At 46.6% G+C, this 22,389-nt stretch overlaps 2 protein-coding genes across 2 annotated transcripts in view; one reads left to right on the top strand and one right to left on the bottom strand.

Annotated features, from left to right (window-relative positions):
* Positions 1-2,546: 2,546 nt before the first annotated feature.
* Positions 2,547-22,389, top strand: part of SHFL (shiftless antiviral inhibitor of ribosomal frameshifting) — a 28,296-nt gene continuing 8,453 nt past the window's right edge. Inside the window, exons 1-4 of the mRNA XM_040414907.1 lie at positions 2,547-2,673; positions 16,464-16,605; positions 18,054-18,103; positions 21,756-21,785. Of these exons, the coding sequence (XP_040270841.1) occupies positions 2,644-2,673; positions 16,464-16,605; positions 18,054-18,103; positions 21,756-21,785 (252 nt within the window). The 5' untranslated portion in view covers positions 2,547-2,643. The remainder of the gene's footprint in view (positions 2,674-16,463; positions 16,606-18,053; positions 18,104-21,755; positions 21,786-22,389) is intronic.
* LOC120986372 (latent-transforming growth factor beta-binding protein 2-like) lies at positions 16,612-18,047 on the bottom strand. Its single transcript, XM_040414908.1, has 2 exons — positions 16,963-18,047; positions 16,612-16,788 (listed from the first exon to the last, which is right to left on the bottom strand). Exon 1 carries the CDS (start codon positions 17,832-17,834, stop codon positions 17,004-17,006), a length of 831 nt encoding a protein of 276 aa, XP_040270842.1. The 5' UTR covers positions 17,835-18,047; the 3' UTR covers positions 16,612-16,788; positions 16,963-17,003.

Genomic DNA, 22,389 nt, shown 5'->3' with positions numbered 1-22,389 from the left:
TAGAAGAAATCTTCTCAAAAGCATCCATAGGTTCTCGTGACATGACCATCACTTCATGCTATCCCGTCCACTACACGGGAACGCTAAAGAATTACCTAGGAGGTCCTGTCCACCATGCTTTACACTGCGCCTCTGTTTGCTCCCATCACTAGGAGGTCAGCGCATGGAGAGGAGATGGCATCACTGTACACTGTAGTGCACTTTCATTTCTTCTATGTCCGCCCGCTGGACTTTAACACTTGGCGGCACATCACAGGTTTGCGATATAAAGTCTCATATTTGTCAAGTCAAAGGTGAAGCCAAACTGCTACGTCAGGAACCTGCAGCACAGCGGTGCCCAAACAGCGCCCACAGGGGCAGAGACAGGCGGCACATGGGTACCACTGTGCAAAATCTACCTAAGTAAAATGGAGAACGTGCCCGGGTCCCTAGGAGACATACTAGAGCTGACCATAAGCAGAGCTAAACTTCCCAGGAGGAACTATATGGCAGTATTATGTTGGTTCTTTATGGCAGCATTAATTAGATAATGCATACTATATATTATGTGGGCCGTATAGCTTAGTATTATTTTGGCATTATATGGTGGTATTAAGTAGGCAGTATTATCTTGGCACAATATGGCAGTATTAGGTAGGCTGTATACAGCAGTATTATATTAACACTATATGGTGGTATTAGGTAGGCTATATACAGCAGTATTATATTAACACTATATGGCGGTATTAGGTAGGCTGTATACAGCAGTATTATATTAACACTATATGGCGGTATTAGGTAGGCTGTATACAGCAGTATTATATTAACACTATATGGCGGTATTATGTAGGCTGTATACAGCAGTATTATATTAACACTATATGGCGGTATTAGGTAGGCTGTATACAGCAGTATTATATTAACACCATATGGCGGTATTAGGTAGGCTGTATACAGCAGTATTATATTAACACTATATGGCGGTATTAGGTAGGCTGTATACAGCAGTATTATATTAACACTATATGGTGGTATTAGGTAGGCTGTATACAGCAGTATTATATTAACACCATATGGCGGTATTAAGTAGGCTGTATACAGCAGTATTATATTAACACTATATGGCGGTATTAGGTAGGCTGTATACAGCAGTATTATATTAACACTATATGGCGGTATTACGTAGGCTGTATACAGCAGTATTATATTAACACTATATGGCGGTATTATGTAGGCTGTATACAGCAGTATTATATTAACACTATATGGCGGTATTAGGTAGGCTGTATACAGCAGTATTATATTAACACCATATGGCGGTATTAGGTAGGCTGTATACAGCAGTATTATATTAACACTATATGGCGGTATTAGGTAGGCTGTATACAGCAGTATTATATTAACACTATATGGTGGTATTAGGTAGGCTGTATACAGCAGTATTATATTAACACCATATGGCGGTATTAAGTAGGCTGTATACAGCAGTATTATATTAACACTATATGGCGGTATTAGGTAGGCTGTATACAGCAGTATTATATTAACACTATATGGCGGTATTACGTAGGCTGTATACAGCAGTATTATATTAACACTATATGGCGGTATTATGTAGGCTGTATACAGCAGTATTATATTAACACTATATGGCGGTATTAGGTAGGCTGTATACAGCAGTATTATATTAACACTATATGGTGGTATTAGGTAGGCTGTATACAGCAGTATTATATTAACACCATATGGCGGTATTAGGTAGGCTGTATACAGCAGTATTATATTAACACCATATGGCAGTATTAGGTAGGCTGTATACAGCAGTATTATATTAACACTATATGGCGGTATTAGGTAGGCTGTATACAGCAGTATTATATTAACACTATATGGTGGTATTAGGTAGGCTGTATACAGCAGTATTATATTAACACCATATGGCGGTATTAGGTAGGCTGTATACAGCAGTATTATATTAACACTATATGGCGGTATTAGGTAGGCTGTATACAGCAGTATTATATTAACACTATATGGCGGTATTACGTAGGCTGTATACAGCAGTATTATATTAACACTATATGGCGGTATTATGTAGGCTGTATACAGCAGTATTATCTTGGCACTATACGACGGTATTATGTAGGCTGTATATGACTGTGTCTTGGGAGTATATGGCGGTATTTTGCAGGAAAACAACAGGGCCCTCTTGTTGGATGCACTCTCAGCTACAGAGAACCACAGGCCCTATCAACCCCTCCACTGACATACTGGGATATGTAGTCCCACAATGTAATGTTATGCCGAAGAACTACAGCTCCCAGCATATCCTACTCCCTTGAATGCTGGGATTTTTAGTCCTACCATAGATGAAGCTTGTCTGTTGTGGAACTACAGGGCCCTGCATGCTGGTATTTGTAGTCCTACACTATGTACAAGCACCTTCTGCAGATTGGGAGTTGTAGTCCCACAAATGAATGGGACGCCAAGCCCCTGTCACGCCTCTCCTCCTGCAGGCTGGGAGTTGTAGTCCCTCAGGTCCGGGGTCACATGACAGGCTGTGTACAGTACATACAGCACAGGCTGCAGTCTCCTCCTCTGACGGGCGGACCCGGAACAGACCGAGAGCAGCGGCCGAGCAGAGGAGTCCGCCACACCGGGACCATGGAGGACGGGCTGGCGGAGGAGCTGGAGGCGAGTGCCCAGCCCGGTGCACCGGACCCTGAGCTCGGTGCACTCGGCTTATGTACTGTACATTGTATTCTGTATACTGCATTCTCCACATTGTGTTCTGTGCACTGGATCCTGAGATCCGTGCACTGGATCCGTCTGAGCTCCTTGCACTGGATCCTGAGCTCGGTGCACTCGGCTTATGTACTGTACATTGCGTTCTGTATACTGCATTCTCCACATTGCCTTATGTGTTCTGTGCACTGGGCTTATGTACTGTACATTGTATTCTGTGTTATGTATACTGGATTCTCCACATTGCCTTATGTGTTATGTGCACTGGACCCTTAGCTCAGTGCACTGAATCCTGAACTGGGTGCACTAGATTCTATGTACTGTACATTGCATTCTGTGTTCTGTGCACTGTATCCTGAGCTCGGTGCACTGGATCCTGAAATCTGTGCACTGGACCCTGAGTCCTGTACATTGTGTTCTGAACACTGGATCCTGAGATCTGTACACTGGATTCTGTATTTTATGCATCGGGTTCTATATTGTGTCCTCTGTGTTCTGGATTCTGTCCTCGATATCATTATAATAGAGGACCCAGCACTGAACCTCGGGGTCACCACTTATAACCCGGGACCATTCTGATTAGGAATCATTGACCACAACTCTCTGGACACGGTCCTTCAGACGGTTTTCAATCCAATTACAGATTATTCTTTCCAAGCCAATAGACCTTACTTTACCTATTAAACGTCTATGAGGGACAGGATCAAAAACCTTTGCAAAATCCAGAAACACTACATCCACAGCCGCCCCTCTGTCCAGGCTACTACTGACCTCACTACATCCACAGCCGCCCCTCTGTCCAGGCTACTACTGACCTCACTACATCCACAGCCGCCCCTCTGTCCAGGCTACTACTTACCTCACTACATCCACAGCCGCCCCTCTGTCCAGGCTACTACTTACCTCACTACATCCACAGCTGCCCCCTCTGTCCAGGCTACTACTGACCTCACTACATCCACAGCCACCCCTCTGTCCAGGCTACTACTTACCTCACTACATCCACAGCCGTCCCCTCTGTCCAGGCTACTACTGACCTCACTACATCCACAGCCGCCCCTCTGTCCAGGCTACTACTCACCTCACTACATCCACAGCCGCCCCTCTGTCCAGGCTACTACTTACCTCACTACATCCACAGCCGCCCCCTCTGTCCAGGCTACTACTTACCTCACTACATCCACAGCCGCCCCTCTGTCCAGGCTACTACTTACCTCACTACATACACAGCCGCCCCCTCTGTCCAGGCTACTACTTACCTCACTACATCCACAGCCGCCCCTCTGTCCAGGCTACTACTTACCTCACTACATACACAGCCGCCCCTCTGTCCAGGCTACTACTTACCTCACTACATCCACAGCCGCCCCCTCTGTCCAGGCTACTACTTACCTCACTACATCCACAGCCGCCCCTCTGTCCAGGATACTACTTACCTCACTACATACACAGCCGCCCCTCTGTCCAGGCTACTACTTACCTCACTACATCCACAGCCGCCCCTCTGTCCAGGCTACTACTTACCTCACTACATCCACAGCCGCCCCTCTGTCCAGGCTACTACTTACCTCACTACATCCACAGCTGCCCCCTCTGTCCAGGCTACTACTGACCTCACTACATCCACAGCCACCCCTCTGTCCAGGCTACTACTTACCTCACTACATCCACAGCCGCCCCCTCTGTCCAGGCTACTACTGACCTCACTACATCCACAGCCGCCCCTCTGTCCAGGCTACTACTCACCTCACTACATCCACAGCCGCCCCTCTGTCCAGGCTACTACTGACCTCACTACATCCACAGCCGCCCCTCTGTCCAGGCTACTACTCACCTCACTACATCCACAGCCGCCCCTCTGTCCAGGCTACTACTTACCTCACTACATCCACAGCCGCCCCCTCTGTCCAGGCTACTACTGACCTCACTACATCCACAGCCGCCCCTCTGTCCAGGCTACTACTTACCTCACTACATCCACAGCCGCCCCCTCTGTCCAGGCTACTACTTACCTCACTACATCCACAGCCGCCCCTCTGTCCAGGCTACTACTTACCTCACTACATACACAGCCGCCCCCTCTGTCCAGGCTACTACTTACCTCACTACATCCACAGCCGCCCCTCTGTCCAGGCTACTACTTACCTCACTACATACACAGCCGCCCCTCTGTCCAGGCTACTACTTACCTCACTACATCCACAGCCGCCCCCTCTGTCCAGGCTACTACTTACCTCACTACATCCACAGCCGCCCCTCTGTCCAGGATACTACTTACCTCACTACATACACAGCCACCCCTCTGTCCAGGCTACTACTTACCTCACTACATCCACAGCCGCCCCTCTGTCCAGGCTACTACTTACCTCACTACATCCACAGCCGCCCCTCTGTCCAGGCTACTACTTACCTCACTACATCCACAGCCGCCCCTCTGTCCAGGCTACTACTTACCTCACTACATCCACAGCCGCCCCTCTGTCCAGGCTACTACTTACCTCACTACATCCACAGCCGCCCCTCTGTCCAGGCTACTACTTACCTCACTACATCCACAGCCGCCCCTCTGTCCACGCTACTACTTACTTCACTACATCCACAGCCGCCCCTCTGTCCAGGCTACTACTTACCTCACTACATCCACAGCCGCCCCTCTGTCCAGGCTACTACTTACCTCACTACATCCACAGCCGCCCCTCTGTCCAGGCTACTACTTACCTCACTACATCCACAGCCGCCCCTCTGTCCAGGCTACTACTTACCTTACTACATCCACAGCCGCCCCTCTGTCCAGGCTACTACTTACCTCACTACATCCACAGCCGCCCCTCTGTCCAGGCTACTACTTACTTCACTACATCCACAGCCGCCCCTCTGTCCAGGCTACTACTTACCTCACTACATCCACAGCCGCCCCTCTGTCCAGGCTACTACTTACCTCACTACATCCACAGCCGTCCCTCTGTCCAGGCTACTACTCACCTCACTACATCCACAGCCGCCCCTCTGTCCAGGCTACTACTCACCTCACTACATCCACAGCCGCCCCTCTGTCCGGGCTACTACTCACCTCACTACATCCACAGCCGCCCCTCTGTCCGGGCTACTACTTACCTCACTACATCCACAGCCGCCCCTCTGTCCGGGCTACTACTGACCTCACTACATCCACAGCCGCCCCTCTGTCCGGGCTACTACTTACCTCACTACATCCACAGCCGCCCCTCTGTCCGGGCTACTACTGACCTCACTACATCCACAGCCGCCCTTCTGTCCGGGCTACTACTTACCTCACTACATCCACAGCCGCCCCTCTGTCCAGGCTACTACTGACCTCACTACATCCACAGCCGCCCCTCTGTCCAGGCTACTACTTACCTCACTACATCCACAGCCGCCCCTCTGTCCAGGCTACTACTCACCTCACTACATCCACAGCCGCCCCTCTGTCCGGGCTACTACTCACCTCACTACATCCACAGCCGCCCCTCTGTCCGGGCTACTACATACCTCACTACATCCACAGCCGCCCCTCTGTCCAGGCTACTACTTATCTCACTACATCCACAGCCGCCCCTCTGTCCAGGCTACTACTTACCTCACTACATCCACAGCCGCCCCTCTGTCCAGGCTACTACTCACCTCCTCATAAAAACTTATCAGGTTAGTCGGACAACTTCTGTCCTTGGTTATCACTTACGGTATATTATTTACAGTCACATACTCCTGTATATAATTACCTGTGGAGGACCTAGATCCTTTTTTGAATATGGGCACCACGTTTGCCTTGCCCCAATCACTTGGCACTGTACCAGTACCTAGAGAATCTTAAAAAAATTTAAACAGGGGCACAACAATGACTGAACTGAGCTCTTTAAGAACTCTTGGGTGTAATCCATCTGGACCCGGAGCCTTGTTCACATTTACCTTATTTAAAGGAGTTCTGCAGTTTTTTTAAACTGATGTTCTATCCTCTGGATAGATCATCAGCATCTGATTGGCGGGGGTCCGACACCCGGGACCCCTGTTCACTTGAATGGAGCTTAGCCCCACCCACGCCAGTGATACTAGTCGTGACGTCACTGGGCCTGCGGTAAACAGCGAGAAGGCCACGGCGCTACTGTCAGCCCCGCTGCCTTCTCAAACAGCTGATCGGCGGGGGTCCCGGGGGTCGGATTTTTGGGATTTATTTTGCCCTCTTTTGCCACCCGCTGTTCATTTTGTATTTTTGCTAATTTTATCTCCTTTTTACAGATTTTATTAAGCCCTTTGTAAACTTCAAACGCTCCAGCTGACCCCTCAGATTTGTATTTTTTAGGCTAGTTTCACACTAGCGGCAGTGGAGTCCGGCAGGCTGTTCCGACGGGTGAACAGTGTGTCAAATCCGTCCTGCCGCTAGTTCTCATGTGCCCCGGGACTGCCGCTCTGTCCCCATTGACTATAATGGGGGCGGGGTGGAGTTCCGGCGGCAGCGCACATGGGGGCACATGTGAACTAGCGGCAGGATGGATCCGACAGCCTGCTGGACTCCCCTGCCGCTAATGTGAAAGTACCCTTTAATGCCCTTTTTTGTCATTTATTGCCCTTTACAGTATCTGTAAGCCATGGGGGGGTTAATTTTAGCCGTTTATACTTGTTACCTACCTAAAGGAATAAATGTTTTAGTGCAATTACTCAATGTGGATTTAAAGTGTGTTCTGTGTGCTGGATTCTGTCCTCTGCTGCAATCTGTCCCCTGTGTTCTGGATTCTGTGCTCCGTGTGCTGGATTATTTCCTCTGTGTGCTGGATTTTGTGCTCTGTGTGCTGGATTCTGTGTTCTGTATTCTGTCCACTGTGTGCTGGATTCTGTGCTCTGTGTGCTGGATTCTGTCCTCTGTGTGCTGGATTCTGTCCTCTGTGTGCTGGATTCTGTCCTCTGTGTGCTGGATTCTGTGCTCTGTGTGCTGGATTCTGTCCTCTGTGTGCTGGATTCTGTCCTCTGTGTTCTGGATTCTGTCCTCTGTGTGCTGGATTCTGTGCTCTGTGTGCTGGATTCTGTGCTCTGTGTGCTGGATTCTGTCCTCTGTGTGCTGGATTCTGTCCTCTGTGTTCTGGATTCTGTGCTCTGTGTGCTGGATTCTGTGTTCTGTGTGCTGGATTCTGTGTTCTGTGTGCTGGATTCTGTCCCCTGTGTTCTGGATTTTGTGCTCTGTGTGCTGGATTCTGTGCTCTGTGTGCTGGATTCTGTGCTCTGTGTGCTGGATTCTGTGCTCTGTGTGCTGGATTCTGTCCTTTGTGTGCTGGATTCTGTGCTCTGTGTGCTGGATTCTGTGTTCTGTGTGCTGGATTCTGTCCCCTGTGTTCTGGATTTTGTGCTCTGTGTGCTGGATTCTGTGCTCTGTGTGCTGGATTCTGTCCCCTGTGTGCTGGATTCTGTCCTTTGTGTGCTGGATTCTGTGCTCTGTGTGCTGGATTCTGTGCTCTCTGCTGGATTCTGTGCTCTGTGTGCTGGATTATTTCCTTTGTGTGCTGGATTCTGTGCTCTGGATTCTGTCCTTTGTGTGCCGGATTATTTCCTCTGTGTGTTGGATTATTTCCTCTGTGTGCTGGATTCTGTGCTCTGTGTGCTGGATTCTGTGCTCTGTGTGCTGGATTCTGTGCTCTGTGTGCTGGATTCTGTCCTCTGTGTGCTGGATTCTGTGCTCTGTGTGCTGGATTCTGTGTTCTGTGTGCTGGATTCTGTGCTCTGCTGCATTCTGTTGCTCTGTGTGCTGGATTCTGTGCTCTGTGTGCTGGATTCTGTGTTGTAGGTTTACTAGTGCTGTCTCATATTTAGTGTAATCTTAGACAGGCGCTCTAAAGACCTTTATAGTAAAATTGGTGCATTTTTAGACACTTAAAGTGGTTATCTAAGTCTAACACATGCCCCCAAATGCCCAGGCCCCTTATATAGATTATACTTCCCCTCCCCCCGTTTTTTTTATTTCAACCCCATCACCACCAAAGCGAGTCTTTGGCCACGGCAATGCACATGACTCCATCCATTCAGAAGTTTACAGGGTGGAGAAGGGAACCACAACTGAGCAGTGAGAAAGCAGGGCAGGGGGTATGGATTTTTCCACAGGTGAAGCAAAAAAAGTAAAAAATTGCTGGATAACCACTTTAAGCTGCAACCTTCACGCTAAGCCATGCCCCCCTGTTGAGTGAAGTGCAAAATGCATGACCAATACTGGCTCAACTGGATTACTAAATCTGCCCCATGTTTTATATTGTGTGCTTTGTATTCTTTATAGGCCAGTGACGTCACCGTACATCAGTCACGTGACCTAGGTGCAGCTTAGTCACATTCAGGCCAGTGGGACTGAGCTGTGATACCAAGCATGGCCACTATACTATGTACGTGATTTGGAGAGACCGCAGGCTTAGCAGAACTCCAGTGAGTGCAGCGGCCCCTTCAAACAGCTGATCGGTGGGAGTGCTGGAAGTTGGACCAGTCTGATATTGATGACCTATCATGAGGATAGGTGCTCAATATCAGAGGAGCCAACTCCCGGGCTGTCCCATCCACGTGAATGACAGGACACAAGTTTTCCCAGCAGAACATTGACCAAAGCATCACACAATCAGCTTCCCATAGTGCATCCTAGTACGATCTCTTCCTGGCCACCTTGTTCCATTGCTCCATGGTCCTGCCCTCATGCCTTAGACCCATTGTAGGCTCCTTCAGCAGTGTTCAGGGGTCAGCATGGACACTCTGACCAGTCTGTTGGCCAGGCCACCTTCTTCCACTGCTCCATGGTCCAGTTCTGATGCTCTGTGTCCATTGTAGGCTCGTTCAGCAGTGTTCAGGGGTCAGCATGGACATTCTGACCGGCCTGTAGGTACATACGCCCCATGCCTAGAAATCTGTGATGCCCTTTGTGTTTTCACACCTTTCTGTCATAGTCAGCAGCAACTTTTCCCGCAGTTTATGCTTCAGTAGCTCTTCTGTGGGATCGGACGAGATAAGTTAGGCTTCACTTCCCTCGTGAGTATCAGGTGCCCATGACCATGTTGTTGATTCATCGGTTCTCCTTCCTTGGTCCACTTTAGATGTTACTACAAACTTCATGTCAGGAAAACCCCACAAGACCTGACCTATTTTAGATGCTCTGACCCACTCCTCTAGCCATTACAATTTGGTCTTTTTCAAAGCCACTCTGATCCTTACGCTTGCCCATTTTCCTGCTTCAACTCATCAACTTCACAAACTGGCTGTTTATGGCTGCCACAAGATAATCACAATAATGAAGGGCTGGCCATGTTTCACTTCCGATTTTTTTTCCCTCCACAAGATAAGGAGAAATTTTTTTAAATTGAGGATTCACTGGGATCACATTGGTTGAGAACCTATATAAAAGGGGTTGTGCCAAATTTTTAAGTTATGCATTACTCTAACCACAGGATTGGAGATAACTAATTGATCGGTGGTGGTACAACCTATGGAACCGCACCCATCCTGTAAAAAGGGCTCCCATGTTCCTATATTGATGGAGTGTTAGGTTGAGTGTGCGCCCTACTGCTCCATTCATTCTCTATGGGACTGCCAGAAATAGTTGAGTACAGTGCTCAGTAATTTCTGTCAGACTTGTATAGACTGAATAGAGCTGCAGGAATCATGCTCGACCTGCTGTTCCATCAGGACAGGGACAGTGGACGCCTGTTCTCTGGATCAGTGGGGATCTCAGAGGACAGACCCCTACCATTGGGTTCGTTTTTCCCTATCCTTGGATATTCCAGCACACTGTTCGAGGAGCTACTTCATGAACGGGGGTTGTCCTGAGAGAACAACCCCTTGAAGTCTTCCTCCAGACATTGAACGCAGTAGGTTCCATTGGAATGGGTATGGGCAGAAGAGGACACGGGAAGCAGAGTAACAACATGAAGAACAGAAGCATAGTGAAAGATTAGAATAAAGTTAATAAAAATGGACAAAACCATAACAAACAAATATGTAGGTGAAAATTAACAGCGAACAATCTTTTTAGACAAGTGATGTCAGTGTGTAGACCATTTGTGGACAAAAGATCTTTCCTAGAACATAACCAGAAAGATCATTCTTCCATCGCCTGATGTCATTGAAAATATCAGGCCAGTTTGAACCACTGTAATGGCCAATGTAGATTAAAATATCTATGGCTGTGGAAACCTTCACCAGATCATTCAGTTGTTGTTCAACCACCAACCTACTTCTATGTGTATGGCCACCTGAAGGTTTGTTCACAGCTAATGAAGCAAAGCAGTAGAAAAAGATAAAGCCAGTACTTGGTGAGCAAAGGACAGTACAAAACGAGGACGTTTCTTCACTCAAAATTGTGTAAAGTGTAAAGAAACCTGAAAGAACCTCTAGTACTGGTGTCACCCTGTCTGGACTTAGCCACTGTAAATGTTATTCCTTGTGGGAAGAAACCTTTATTGATCCAATTTAGTGAGTATGTCCCTTCCCGTAAATACCACTATGTAGTTACATCTCTCCAAGATTGCAGTATTGATCAGCAACTTTTAGAAGCAGTTTGCTTAGGGCAGCTCACCCTGATGTGGTGTGGAAGCTTTCTAGGATGCGGAAGCTGACTGGTATTGATTAGAATAATGCCTTGCCGTATAGTGGAAAAGGTGAAGGGACTTGACGAGTCCATACACACGACTGAGCCTGCCAATCGCAGCAGGACCAGATGACCATCTAATGTGTATGGGGGTGTCCCAACTTTCCCTCTACAGATGTCAGGAAAAGAAGGATTGGCCATGATAAATTTCAAGACCCAATCATTTTGTTTTTCAAGGAGATAAACCACTACCAGATGTGTCTGACAGCGGCTTACTCTTCTCTGACAAATGAAATCACATGGATCATGGTCAGCCCACCGACCATGAACAAGTACGAGGTAGTCTGGAGTAATAGCATTCAACTGCCAGCTATTGAAGGACAGTGGAAGCTTGGGTCGGGCTTGTTTTTTGTTTTTACTAAAGCTATTGACTTCTCTTTAAGAGTACAGTTAAAAGCTCTTTTTGTTTCATGCCCCGAGGGTTGGAGCTTCATGCTCAGAAATGCAGCCATAGCTTTGTGATTCACCAGTTCTTCTAGTGGAAATACAAGGACACCTGCACACTCTGAGAGGCAGGAGAGCACAATGGTGGCATTGACTACTGTAACGTTACCTCTTTTATCACATATGACCAGTTGATACTGATTCCTGCGTGAAGACCCATTCAGATTAAAGGGGTATTCCAGTAGGTACAAGTTATTCCATATTCACAGGATAGGGATTAACTATCAGATCGGTGGGGATCCTACCACTGGGACCCCACGAGAGTGGGGGCCGTCCTCCCCTAAAATGACTGGAGCGGCCGGTGGCACATGTGCATGGCCACTCCATTCATCTCTATTGGAGTTCGGGAGATAGCCAAGTAGGGCACTCCACTATCTCCGGAACTCCCATAGAAATGAATGGAGTGGCCGCGCACATGTGTAACCGGCCACTCTGGTCATTTTAGGGGAGCAGCAAGGGGCCTAAGGGGGGAACGGGGCTCCCGTTCTCATGATTGCTGGGGGACCCCCACCGATCTGATAGTTAATCTCTATCCTGTGGATAGGAGAAAGCTTGTACCTACTGGAATACCACTTATTTGGGTAAGAAACAGCTTGGATCAGAGATGGCATATGACAGTTGCGAGGTGGCAACCGAGTATATGTGAATGTTAGTGTGCGTTGACACTAAGAGGCCTCAGCGTTTTTAGTTCGAGAATATCATTCACATTAAGTTAAATTCAAAAGAAATTGTACTGCTTAAAGTCAGGATTCGGAAGCTATGGCCAAGTTCGAGTGTTATATATAGTTCTGTAGATACTGCTTCTCATGCACCACGTGTCAGCAACCTTCAGCACTCCAGCTGTTGTGAAAGTACAATTCCCAGCTATGCATGCTGCCAGACGTAGTTTGGAGGTTGCCTACCCCTGTTATACACCATCCCACTATAATGGATGTAGATTCTGGTCCATGTGGGCACTCTTTCTTTGTGAGGCCTTGTTTGATGAAACCTCTTCAGCTAGTAAGACACCTTAGATGGTTCAGCTAGCAGTTATTCCTCCCGACTTCCCCATATACATGCATGTTTGATTTGTCTGTATGTATATGTATTTTCAATGGGAAAAGGGGAAATAACGTAACAGACACCTTCATCAGATGTTATCAACTGTGAGAACAAAGGGTTTTGTCTCCTTGGACATCTGCTGTCATGGTGGAGTTACATTAGATAGTTAGCCAGTCATGCCAAAAAGGCTACGCTCACAGCTATGGCAGGTATATATGGTAGTCTAGTCATAGTCAGACACCGCCAGATCCCCATTGACTATACTGGGATCCGATGATGATCCAGCAGGTTTCCGGCTTAAATGCAGGCTTTCTGCAGGAAAAATACTGCTGCCTACATCAGTATTTGTCCAGCAGGAAGCTGGCATTTCTCGAAGAAAGCCGATGTATTCCCGTTGGATCTACTTATAGTCAATGGAGATCCAGCGGTGCCACTCTGAACAGACCACCGGATTTAACTGCTGGAGATGTGAATGTAACCTGATGTGTGAGCTCAGCCTTTAAGATGACTAAAATTGTAATGTAAAATGGTCTTCGGGGGGGGGGGGGGGGGGGATATCCTCATAAAAAGAGGCCAATATACTCAGAAGATCGGGTTACTAAAACTTGACACCTGACCTAGAGGTTTCACTGTATTTCTTGTTTTCTGTCAGCTGATTTGAATGAATCACTGACTTTGTAAAGATGTGGGTTTTGAGGAAGTTCATGAAATCATGGTGTAGTAGTAGTTGCTGCTAGCTGTAGCCCTGTAGTTCGATGCTGGTGACTTCTCACCTCCAGTAACGTGAAGGGAGGAATTGTGAACCATTTTCTTGTTTCCAAACTCCTTGCATTAGTCGGCAATCAATAGTTGGTGGATTTCTCACCAGGATAGACCAGAAACTTCTGTTGCCAACTTCTAAGGTCAAGATGAGCTAAGCTTATGGGAATGAAGACATCATGACATAACTGTGTATATCCTAATACAGTATGGACCACAACCTACTCGAAATTGAAGTCTTGGTTGCCTGATTGTGTCCCAGAATCATCGCATCACGTATATGTTTGATGGAGGACCAGTGGGATGGTTGGTGGACCACCATGTATTGGCCAATATCGAGATGCAAAATGGCGTCCTGGTATATAGCTTTACTCCTAATGTATGGTTGTACAGTTGGTCCTCTTGCCCGGACTATCATCCAGATATTGATCCCTGGGCTTCAGTGTCTCTACTCCCAAAATTAGCATTATGTGTTGGTTTTGCATGAGCCTCTACTGGGTTCTGTATTGGGCAAGAGTGCTTGAGTCACCCATTTCCCGTAGAATTCAGCTGTCTGGCATCATGTTTGTCATTAGCAATGTGAGTGAATTAAATTTGCCAATTGTGAGTATACAGTGTGGCAAGAGTGCCAAAGAACTGTTGCTCGTGGCATGGGGACAGATTATTGTAAACTGAAATAAGAATCACCTTGAAGTTGCTTTGTAGCTTCCGCACATCGGTTACAGTCATGTCATTGTCCCCTGAGCATTGAATTTGCAAGTTCTGCCTATGTTTGCATAGCTACCTCTAAGCCTCGTAGTTTGTTACGTGGTTTGATATGACTGGTCATCGAAGTTTCACTGTTAGCAGTGGGCTCACAGAAGCTACAGTTATTCTCAGTCTTCCGTTGACTGGTGCCAACAGTGTCATTTTTTGTGTCAGATTTTTAGGACTGGAACACACTATATTTAAGCTTAAACATCTACCGCCTACACTACCCTAGACCTCCAGGGATTTTTCTATTATCCCCTTCACCATCCTAAATCTCCTGAGATGCTTACTAACCCTGTCATCCTCCTAGAGCACCACGGATGTTTCCATTATCCCGTACATTACCATATTGGACATAAGAGACAATGAGGAGAGAGGAGAACAGGGTTTGTATTCATAGTCTTTTATGCAACCTCAGGGACTGGATGACCAAGGGCAACTCCCTATGTCCTCTAAAGCAGTTGCCTGCAGAGGTGGAAAATGCATCTCTGGAGCACATACTTCTGCTCTCACAACCAAAATACCATGCAGACTAAGGGTACAGCCACACAGAGTTCTTTGGACGAGATTTCGAGGCAGAGCCTTCAGTTTTTCAGCCAAAGCCAGAAGGGAATCCACTAGGAAAAAGAAGTCCAGACACAGACGAGCGGGTTCAGTGTGAGAAACTCGCAGCGTGTGGCAGTGTGAGTTCCCCTTCTGACCTCTGCTCCTCTGACAGGATCACACAGCATTATAATGCTGTGTGACCCTGAGAGTTCTGGAATCTACTGAATTATACTGACAGAATTATGTCAGTGTAATTCAAAAGATTCCAGGTCTTGCAGGGACACATAGCCTTATAAATCATTCCTGTCAGGGGAACTCACAGCGCCACACACGACGAGTTTCTCGCATTGAACTCGCACGTCTCTGTCTGTCCTAAATCCTTCTTTATGTTTCCGATTACTTTCTAATCCACTTCTGATCTTGGCAAAGAATCCTGAAGGCAGATCTGCCTCGAAATCTCATCCCAAAAAAATCTGTGTGGCCGTACCCTAAAGGTCACCCTACACTTTAGATGACTGTTGGCTCAGCATGTTAATTTTAGTGGTCCATCCAGTGTGTATGGGGGCTGAAGGCAGATGTTGGGGGTGAAGGATCAGTCATGCTTGTTCCGTGGTCAGCTTATGGCCACCTAGTCTGTGCTGCATCAATGTTTCGGGTGATCGGATTGCTTTCTGTCCCTTGTTGACTCTTGTGGTTCTTCCGCGTCCTTGTCTACGTGTAAATAGCTTGGGTTCCTGCACAGTGCAAACCTGATCCTCACCAAGAACAAAGTCCTTACTATTGACTTCTCTCCACCCCCACTTTTGTCTCCTTAACCACTGGGTTGATATTACAGGGGTTAACTCTTTCATATGCATGCAGAGCGTGACTCCTGTGAAACAGACCCAAAGGTGACTCCATCGATTGGCTGCAATCTATGGGGAAACACAGCTGCAAGTGTTCCGTTTTCCTGCAGCGCCCCAACAGGGAAAATAAGGCATTACATTATTCCCATTGAAAACTACTGTATGTAATACCTGGTTGTGCCAGGTCCTCCAGTGAGTGAGAGGCGCTCTTTGTAGTCACTCACAGCTCTGAATTGGGACTATTCAAAATATCTAATAGGGTATATAAAAATGGCTTTTCCTAACCTAGACAATCAGAACACACAAGGCCTTTGTAGTCAACTAAAGGTCTCTCATAAATCGCATTATCTAAAAGGTTTTATTACTGCAACGTGACCCACATAGTAGTGTCGGCATGTGCTATGGCGCACCTGCTAAGCAAGACAAAATCTCTAGCATTGACTATGTACTCGTCCTCGTCTGCCACCGGTTTAATGCCGGCAACAGGTGTGTTTGCTTTCACAGGGCAAATAGCTTCCGGACATCAAGGTTCCCATCACAAACGTTATACTATCAAAACAGATCTGCGTTTATTAATGTAGCAGAGTTGAGTTGGTGATTCTTCTGCATGCTTTTTACATAGGGCTAAATTAACTTAATTCTAAGATCTTCATTATGGCGCAGGAAAGAAATACCGTAGTTGAATCTCAATCTCGAACAATGTGCTCATGTGTCTTATATTTTTCCATTAGCTGGAGAAGAGCATCCGCCGCCTTCGAGAGAAATTTCATGGCAAGATCCCGATAGAGAAGGCCATGTCTCTGATGAGAAAATGGGCCAACAATCATGACCAGGTGACCAATTTGATCCTTCTGTGCAGGCATGAAACTAATGGTGAGAGCAGTTTATTAAGACCAATGTTAATACTGTATTCTGGATAATTTATTGTATTCTTTCATAGCTTTGGAGCGGATTTATGTCCACGACTGCGGCTTTGTTGGAACATCCCAGTGCCCTCTGTATCCTGACACATCCCGCTGCTCTCTGTCTTCTGACACATCCCGCTACCCTCTATACCAGTGTTTCCCAACCAGTGTGCCTCCAGCTGTTGCAAAACTACAACTCCCAGCATGCCCGGACAGCCTTTGGCTGTGCAGGCATGCTGGGAGTTGTAGTTTTGCAACAGCTGGAGGCACACTGGTAGTTTTGCAACAGCTGGAGGCACACTGGTTGGGAAACACTGCTCTATACCCTGACACATCCCGCTTCCCTCTATCTCCTGACATGTTCCACTACCCTCTCTCTTGATACATCCCGCTTCCCTCTATCTTCTGACACATCTCGCTACCCTCTATCTCCCGACACATCCCGCTACCCTCCATCTTCTGACACATCTCGCTACCCTCTATCTCCTGACACATCCCACTACCCTCTATCTTCTGACACATCTCACTGCCCTCTATCTTCTGACACATCCCGCTACCCTCTATCTCCTGACACATCCCACTACCCTCTATCTCCTGACACATCTCACTGCCCTCTATCTTCTGACACATCCCGCTACCCTCTATCTCCCGACACATCCCGCTACCCTCCATCTTCTGACACACCCTGCTGTCCTGTATCTCCTGACACATCTCGCTACCCTCTATCTCCCGACACTCCCCACTGCCCTCTATCTCGTGACACATCCCACTACCCTCTATCTTCTGACACATCCCGCTACCCTCTATCTCCCGACACATCCTGCTGCCCTCCATCTTCTGACACATCCCACTACCCTCTATCTCCCGACACATCCCGCTACCCTCTATCTCCCGACACATCCCGCTACCCTCCATCTTCTGACACACCCTGCTGTCCTGTATCTCCTGACACATCTCGCTACCCTCTATCTCCTGACACATCTCGCTACCCTCTATCTCCTGACACATCTCGCTACCCTCTATCTCCTGACACTCCCCACTGCCCTCTATCTCGTGACACATCCCACTACCCTCTATCTTCTGACACATCCCGCTACCCTCTATCTCCCGACACATCCTGCTGCCCTCCATCTTCTGACACATCCCACTACCCTCTATCTTCTGACACATCCCACTGCCCTCTATCTCCTGACACATCTTGCTGTCCTATATCTCCTCACACATCCCGCTGTCCTGTATCTCCTGACACATCCTGCTACACTCCGTCCTGCTGATGTACGTGATCCAACCATGTGATAATATTTCATCCTGTTGCTCATAATTCTCTGTCGCTTTTGGGTTTTGACCCTTCCTAATGTTAACCTCACCCCCGATGAGTGTTGGTGTTATGTCTGCCCTTGTGTGTTTATATTCTAGATGTGGACCAAGGCAACAGAAACAGGCCAACAGAAGGCAATGCTACACCGGTAAGACATTTATTACAAGACTGGACAAAAACAGGGCTGTGATTGGTTCTTCTTTTATACATTTGCATACATCTCCACCATACGCGTCTAGGCACCATGATCAGGTGCTGTGGTCGCAGTTGATCACAGCATCGGAGGGGCCACACGTTGGTGAATGGAGAACTCTCCCTGCGTGTGTCTACTGGTTAAAACAGGGCACCATCTTTAAAGACAGACATCCACCATATGTTAGGGATGGGTTAATTAAAGCAGAGAATAGCTGGACCCTACATGCCCCAAGTTCATTTTGTAGGTCTAGGCCCAGGAAGGGCAAGCCTGATATCGTCAGTTCCCGTCTGAGGAGTCCACCTTGTCATTGGTTGAACGACCCACATAATTTTGATCAGAGATGTATGTTTTCAGTTTGCATATGTTTTTGGTCATAAAGAAGTGTGCTGCTACATGTAATATGCCACAGAACCTCTGCAGATCTTTCCATTATGCCTTATCTTGATGGAGGATCCATTTCAGGTTTTGAATGATAATTACTGATAGAAAAGCTGACATAATACACTGCAAAACAGAAGTACTGTAGCAATGAAGTACTCTAATGGGACTAAAAAAGAAAGAAAAAAAAGTTGGTATTGCTGTTTCCAAGTACAAGGCTGTGCCAGTTTTTGTATCGCTATATTAACCCCTTAACGTATAATGCCTTACATTGCCCTGAGCCCACTCCATACATGGTGGGTGCCGGCTGTATAATACACAGGCACCTAGCCGCAGTGACCAGGATCAGCGCCAAAACTGGTTACTTAATCCCTCAAATGCTGCACTCAATAGCGATCGCGGCATCTGTGAGATTACCAAAAGGGAGTGGGTTCCATCTGCCTTCTGATTGGAGCGCCCTCAGTGAATTTGCAAGGCTCTGATAAGTTACCGTGACAGCCTGGGGTGTTCTGAAGTTTCTCTCCTGAGTCCTGACGTTTTCCAAGCCTGTCATGGTAAGCTGCCTGTAATGCTGTGCACGAGGCACGACTTCACAGGCAGGGAAAGAAAATGTCATAGACCATAATAGTTTTCTATTTTAGTCTATGGGACAAGCAATCAGAAGATCACAGGGTCGTACTATGAAAAACCCAAAAACCTTGGTGGAACTTTTTTTTTTTCACTTTTACCCCACAAATAATTTGTCTTCCCGTTTTTCCAATATAGGACATGGTAAATGAAATGTTGCCATTAAAATACATCTTGTCTCGTAAAAAAAAAAGCCCTCATATAGCTATGTGAATGTAAAATGTAAAAAGTTATGACGTAAATAGGCCCAGTCTTTAAGGGGTTAAATGATCTCATTATGTAATACCAGAATTGCTGTTTTTTCTACTTTTTGTTCATCCCACCTCCGGCAAAAAAATGCCTGGTCGTTAAAGGGGAATGATTGACAGTATACAAATATGTCTATATGTCTTTGTACTGACCTTGGACCGAGAAGCCAGAAAGTCTGTTTGTTGTCCGCCTGGTGTCACTGAACATGTCACGGCCATTATGGACTAATCTTTCTATGGCCACCCCGGCATAACGATCATTCACGAGACTTTTGTTCATTCAGTGGTTGTTCAATCATCCACCATCTGACCACAGAGGGTTCTCCAGCTCTGGAGTCCCCCTGTGTATATCAGAATATGAAGAGGTCTCTCTGATGGACCAGATGCAGCGCTGTACAGGAAAGTCCATTTATTAGTTCTGGTTCGTAAAAAAAAACTTAGACAACCCCTTTAAGGAAATACATTGCCAAGAAACTGTCCAGAGAGGTACAGAGGCCAAACTGTAGTACAAGGTGGGGGCGCAAACAATAAATTAGATCAGAGTTAGCGAGAGGTCTAAGTCAAAAAAGGTAGTTAGCAATTAGTTGGTATAAAAATTAAGAGCAAGGTGGAGGGTGATCCAGAACCAGCGCCCTTCTCTTTGATTGACTGTGCTGCCATCTCTAATCTGAGGGCAGTGGCCATGTTTCTATCTGGCTTGACCATATACATGATTACGACAAGTCTAGCAGAGTCTCACACTCAAGCGGTTATGCCATAGCAAGTCCTGACGGACTAGTTCCTGGAGTAACCAAGTGTTAATGTGACCTCCCGAGTCCTCTATGGGTCTTTCAGAGTCTTCTTGGCAGCATGTCATCTCTCACACAATCATCCTTCAGCCCTGCTCCATGCAAACACTATCCAAAAGAATTTCAATTTGTGTACAGACCACCTTTGAAGAAGAGGTTGAGATGATACTGAAGGTTGTCGAACAGCCAGAATTGCCAGGCTCTGCTTTTTCATGAGCTCATACCAGTAGCTTTTTTTTTTGGTATTCCAATGGACTTGCATTGCACAGATATTTAAAGAGCATCTGTCCACAGGAGCAACTCTATTAAACCAGAATACTGCCTGGTTTGATTCTGATTAAAATGATACCTGTCTTCCTAAAATTTGATGCAGCGTTCCTGAAAAAAAAAAAGACTTCTTTATTCTGTATGCAACTGAGGGCTTCAGTTCACCAAGGGGCAGTGCACTAAAGCCTTCGTTTGCGCAAAGAATAAATTTTTTCTCGGGGACCCTGCAACTTATTTTCACAAGATATGTATCAATTTAATCAGCAGGATCAACCCTACCAGGCATTGTGGCTTTAATTGGATTGATCTTGATGACAAATGCTCGTTAACCCCTAAACGACCAGACTGGCTGGGCCTGTTTGTCACTTAAAGGGGTTTTGAAAGGTGTTTAAAAAAAAATGGCACAGAGCAGGGATCACCCCCTCGCCCCTTGGTGCACTAAAGCTCTCATTTAGAGTTGAGCAAAGTGAGCTTCGGATGCTTAATCCGAAGTCACTTTGTTCAAAACTTCTGAATAATACTATACAGAGATTCGTCTCCGAACAGTATTAGAATGTATGGGCTCTGATGAGCCGAAGTTAGTTATTCACGAAGTCGCGCGTGACTTCGTTGAATAACTTCGGTAGTTGATTTTTAAAGTGGAAAACCACTTGAAAACTTGAAACCGAACTCGGATTTGGTTCCAACTAGACCCCGACCTGACCTCTGCCTGATTCTTGTATTGACCCTGTGCTGCCCTCCATGACCTTTGGCCTGATTATAGGATTGAATGTACTCTGCCTGCCCTGACCTAGGGTTGTTCCTTTACTGTGGTGTAGCCTGATCTCTTGGTGCTCCGAACAAGTCTGTCTTCACCCCAGTGGATCAGCAGTCTACTGAACAGAGACTTCCACATTTGCCTGATCTATTGTAGCTCTGCACTATTGTGTCTTGACCCATGTGGATCCGCAGTCTATTGAACAGAGGCTGCCTCCAAGAGGTAGAGGTGCGGTAGTTCCCCTGCAGTAGAGTCCAGATCCTTGTACTGGGGTTAAAGGGTGAAGGCCAGGGGGGCCACTTAGATGACCCTCAGGAGTAGCCTCAAGTCATATGTGTTCATGTGACACCGCGTATTCACCTCCGCTTCTGTTACACAGCGTATGGACAGGTCTTATAATATTGTTTAAAATATTATTTCAAAATGAGTTTTCTAAACCAGACAACCCCTTTGAGGCCATCATATGACATGTTATCTCTTGCTGTAATCATTATTGGTATATAAAGATTTAGTAAAATGATCTATGTTTCCATTTTTAGGAGGATATGCGCTCCGACAGGGAAATAAAGGTAAAGTTCATAATGCTTCATGAAACGTTATAAGAGCTTGTGCAATATGGGGAGCACAATGATGGAACCAATAAATGATTCCCTTAAAATGGTGGTCTCAAAAGGTCTACTTTCACACTCGCGTCTTGGCTTTCCGTTTGTGAGATCCGTTCAGGTGTTCAAGACAGATCCGTCTTGGCTATTATGTTAAAGATAATAGAAACGGATCCGTTCTGAACGGATGCAGACGGTTGTATTATCTGAACGTATCCGTCCATCCTACGTGATAATTAGTGTTGAGCGAATCGATCAGAATTTCTGGGAAAACTCAATTTGCCGAGAAACCAAATTTCCTCGTGCTTCATGGTAATGGATCAATTTTCCCTGAAATGGAGTAAAAAAAAAAAAAACTTAGCTTATCCATTTGCTTGAGACGGGCCGGCCGCCACCATCTTGATTAAAGATCTCGTGCGCGGTGTCATATGACGTCACCACGCCGGCCGACGCGATGACATCATCACGGGCTGCGTGAGATTTTGCGCCACATCTTCAATCAAGATGGCGGCGGCCGGCCCGTCTCAAGCAAATGGATGAGCTAAGTTTTTTTTTAGTTTTTTTAATTTTT

This window comes from Bufo bufo, chromosome 1 (genome assembly GCF_905171765.1).
Source record: "Bufo bufo chromosome 1, aBufBuf1.1, whole genome shotgun sequence".
Lineage (NCBI taxonomy): Eukaryota > Metazoa > Chordata > Amphibia > Anura > Bufonidae > Bufo > Bufo bufo.
Note: the sequence above shows the minus strand (reverse complement) of the source record. Positions and strands in the feature narration are given on the sequence as shown.

What these genes read in the sequence shown, in the direction of transcription:
- LOC120986372 (XM_040414908.1), bottom strand. Translation starts at nt 17,834, where the DNA reads ATGTGTCAGGAGATAGAGGGCAGTGGGATGTGTCAGAAGATAGAGGGT.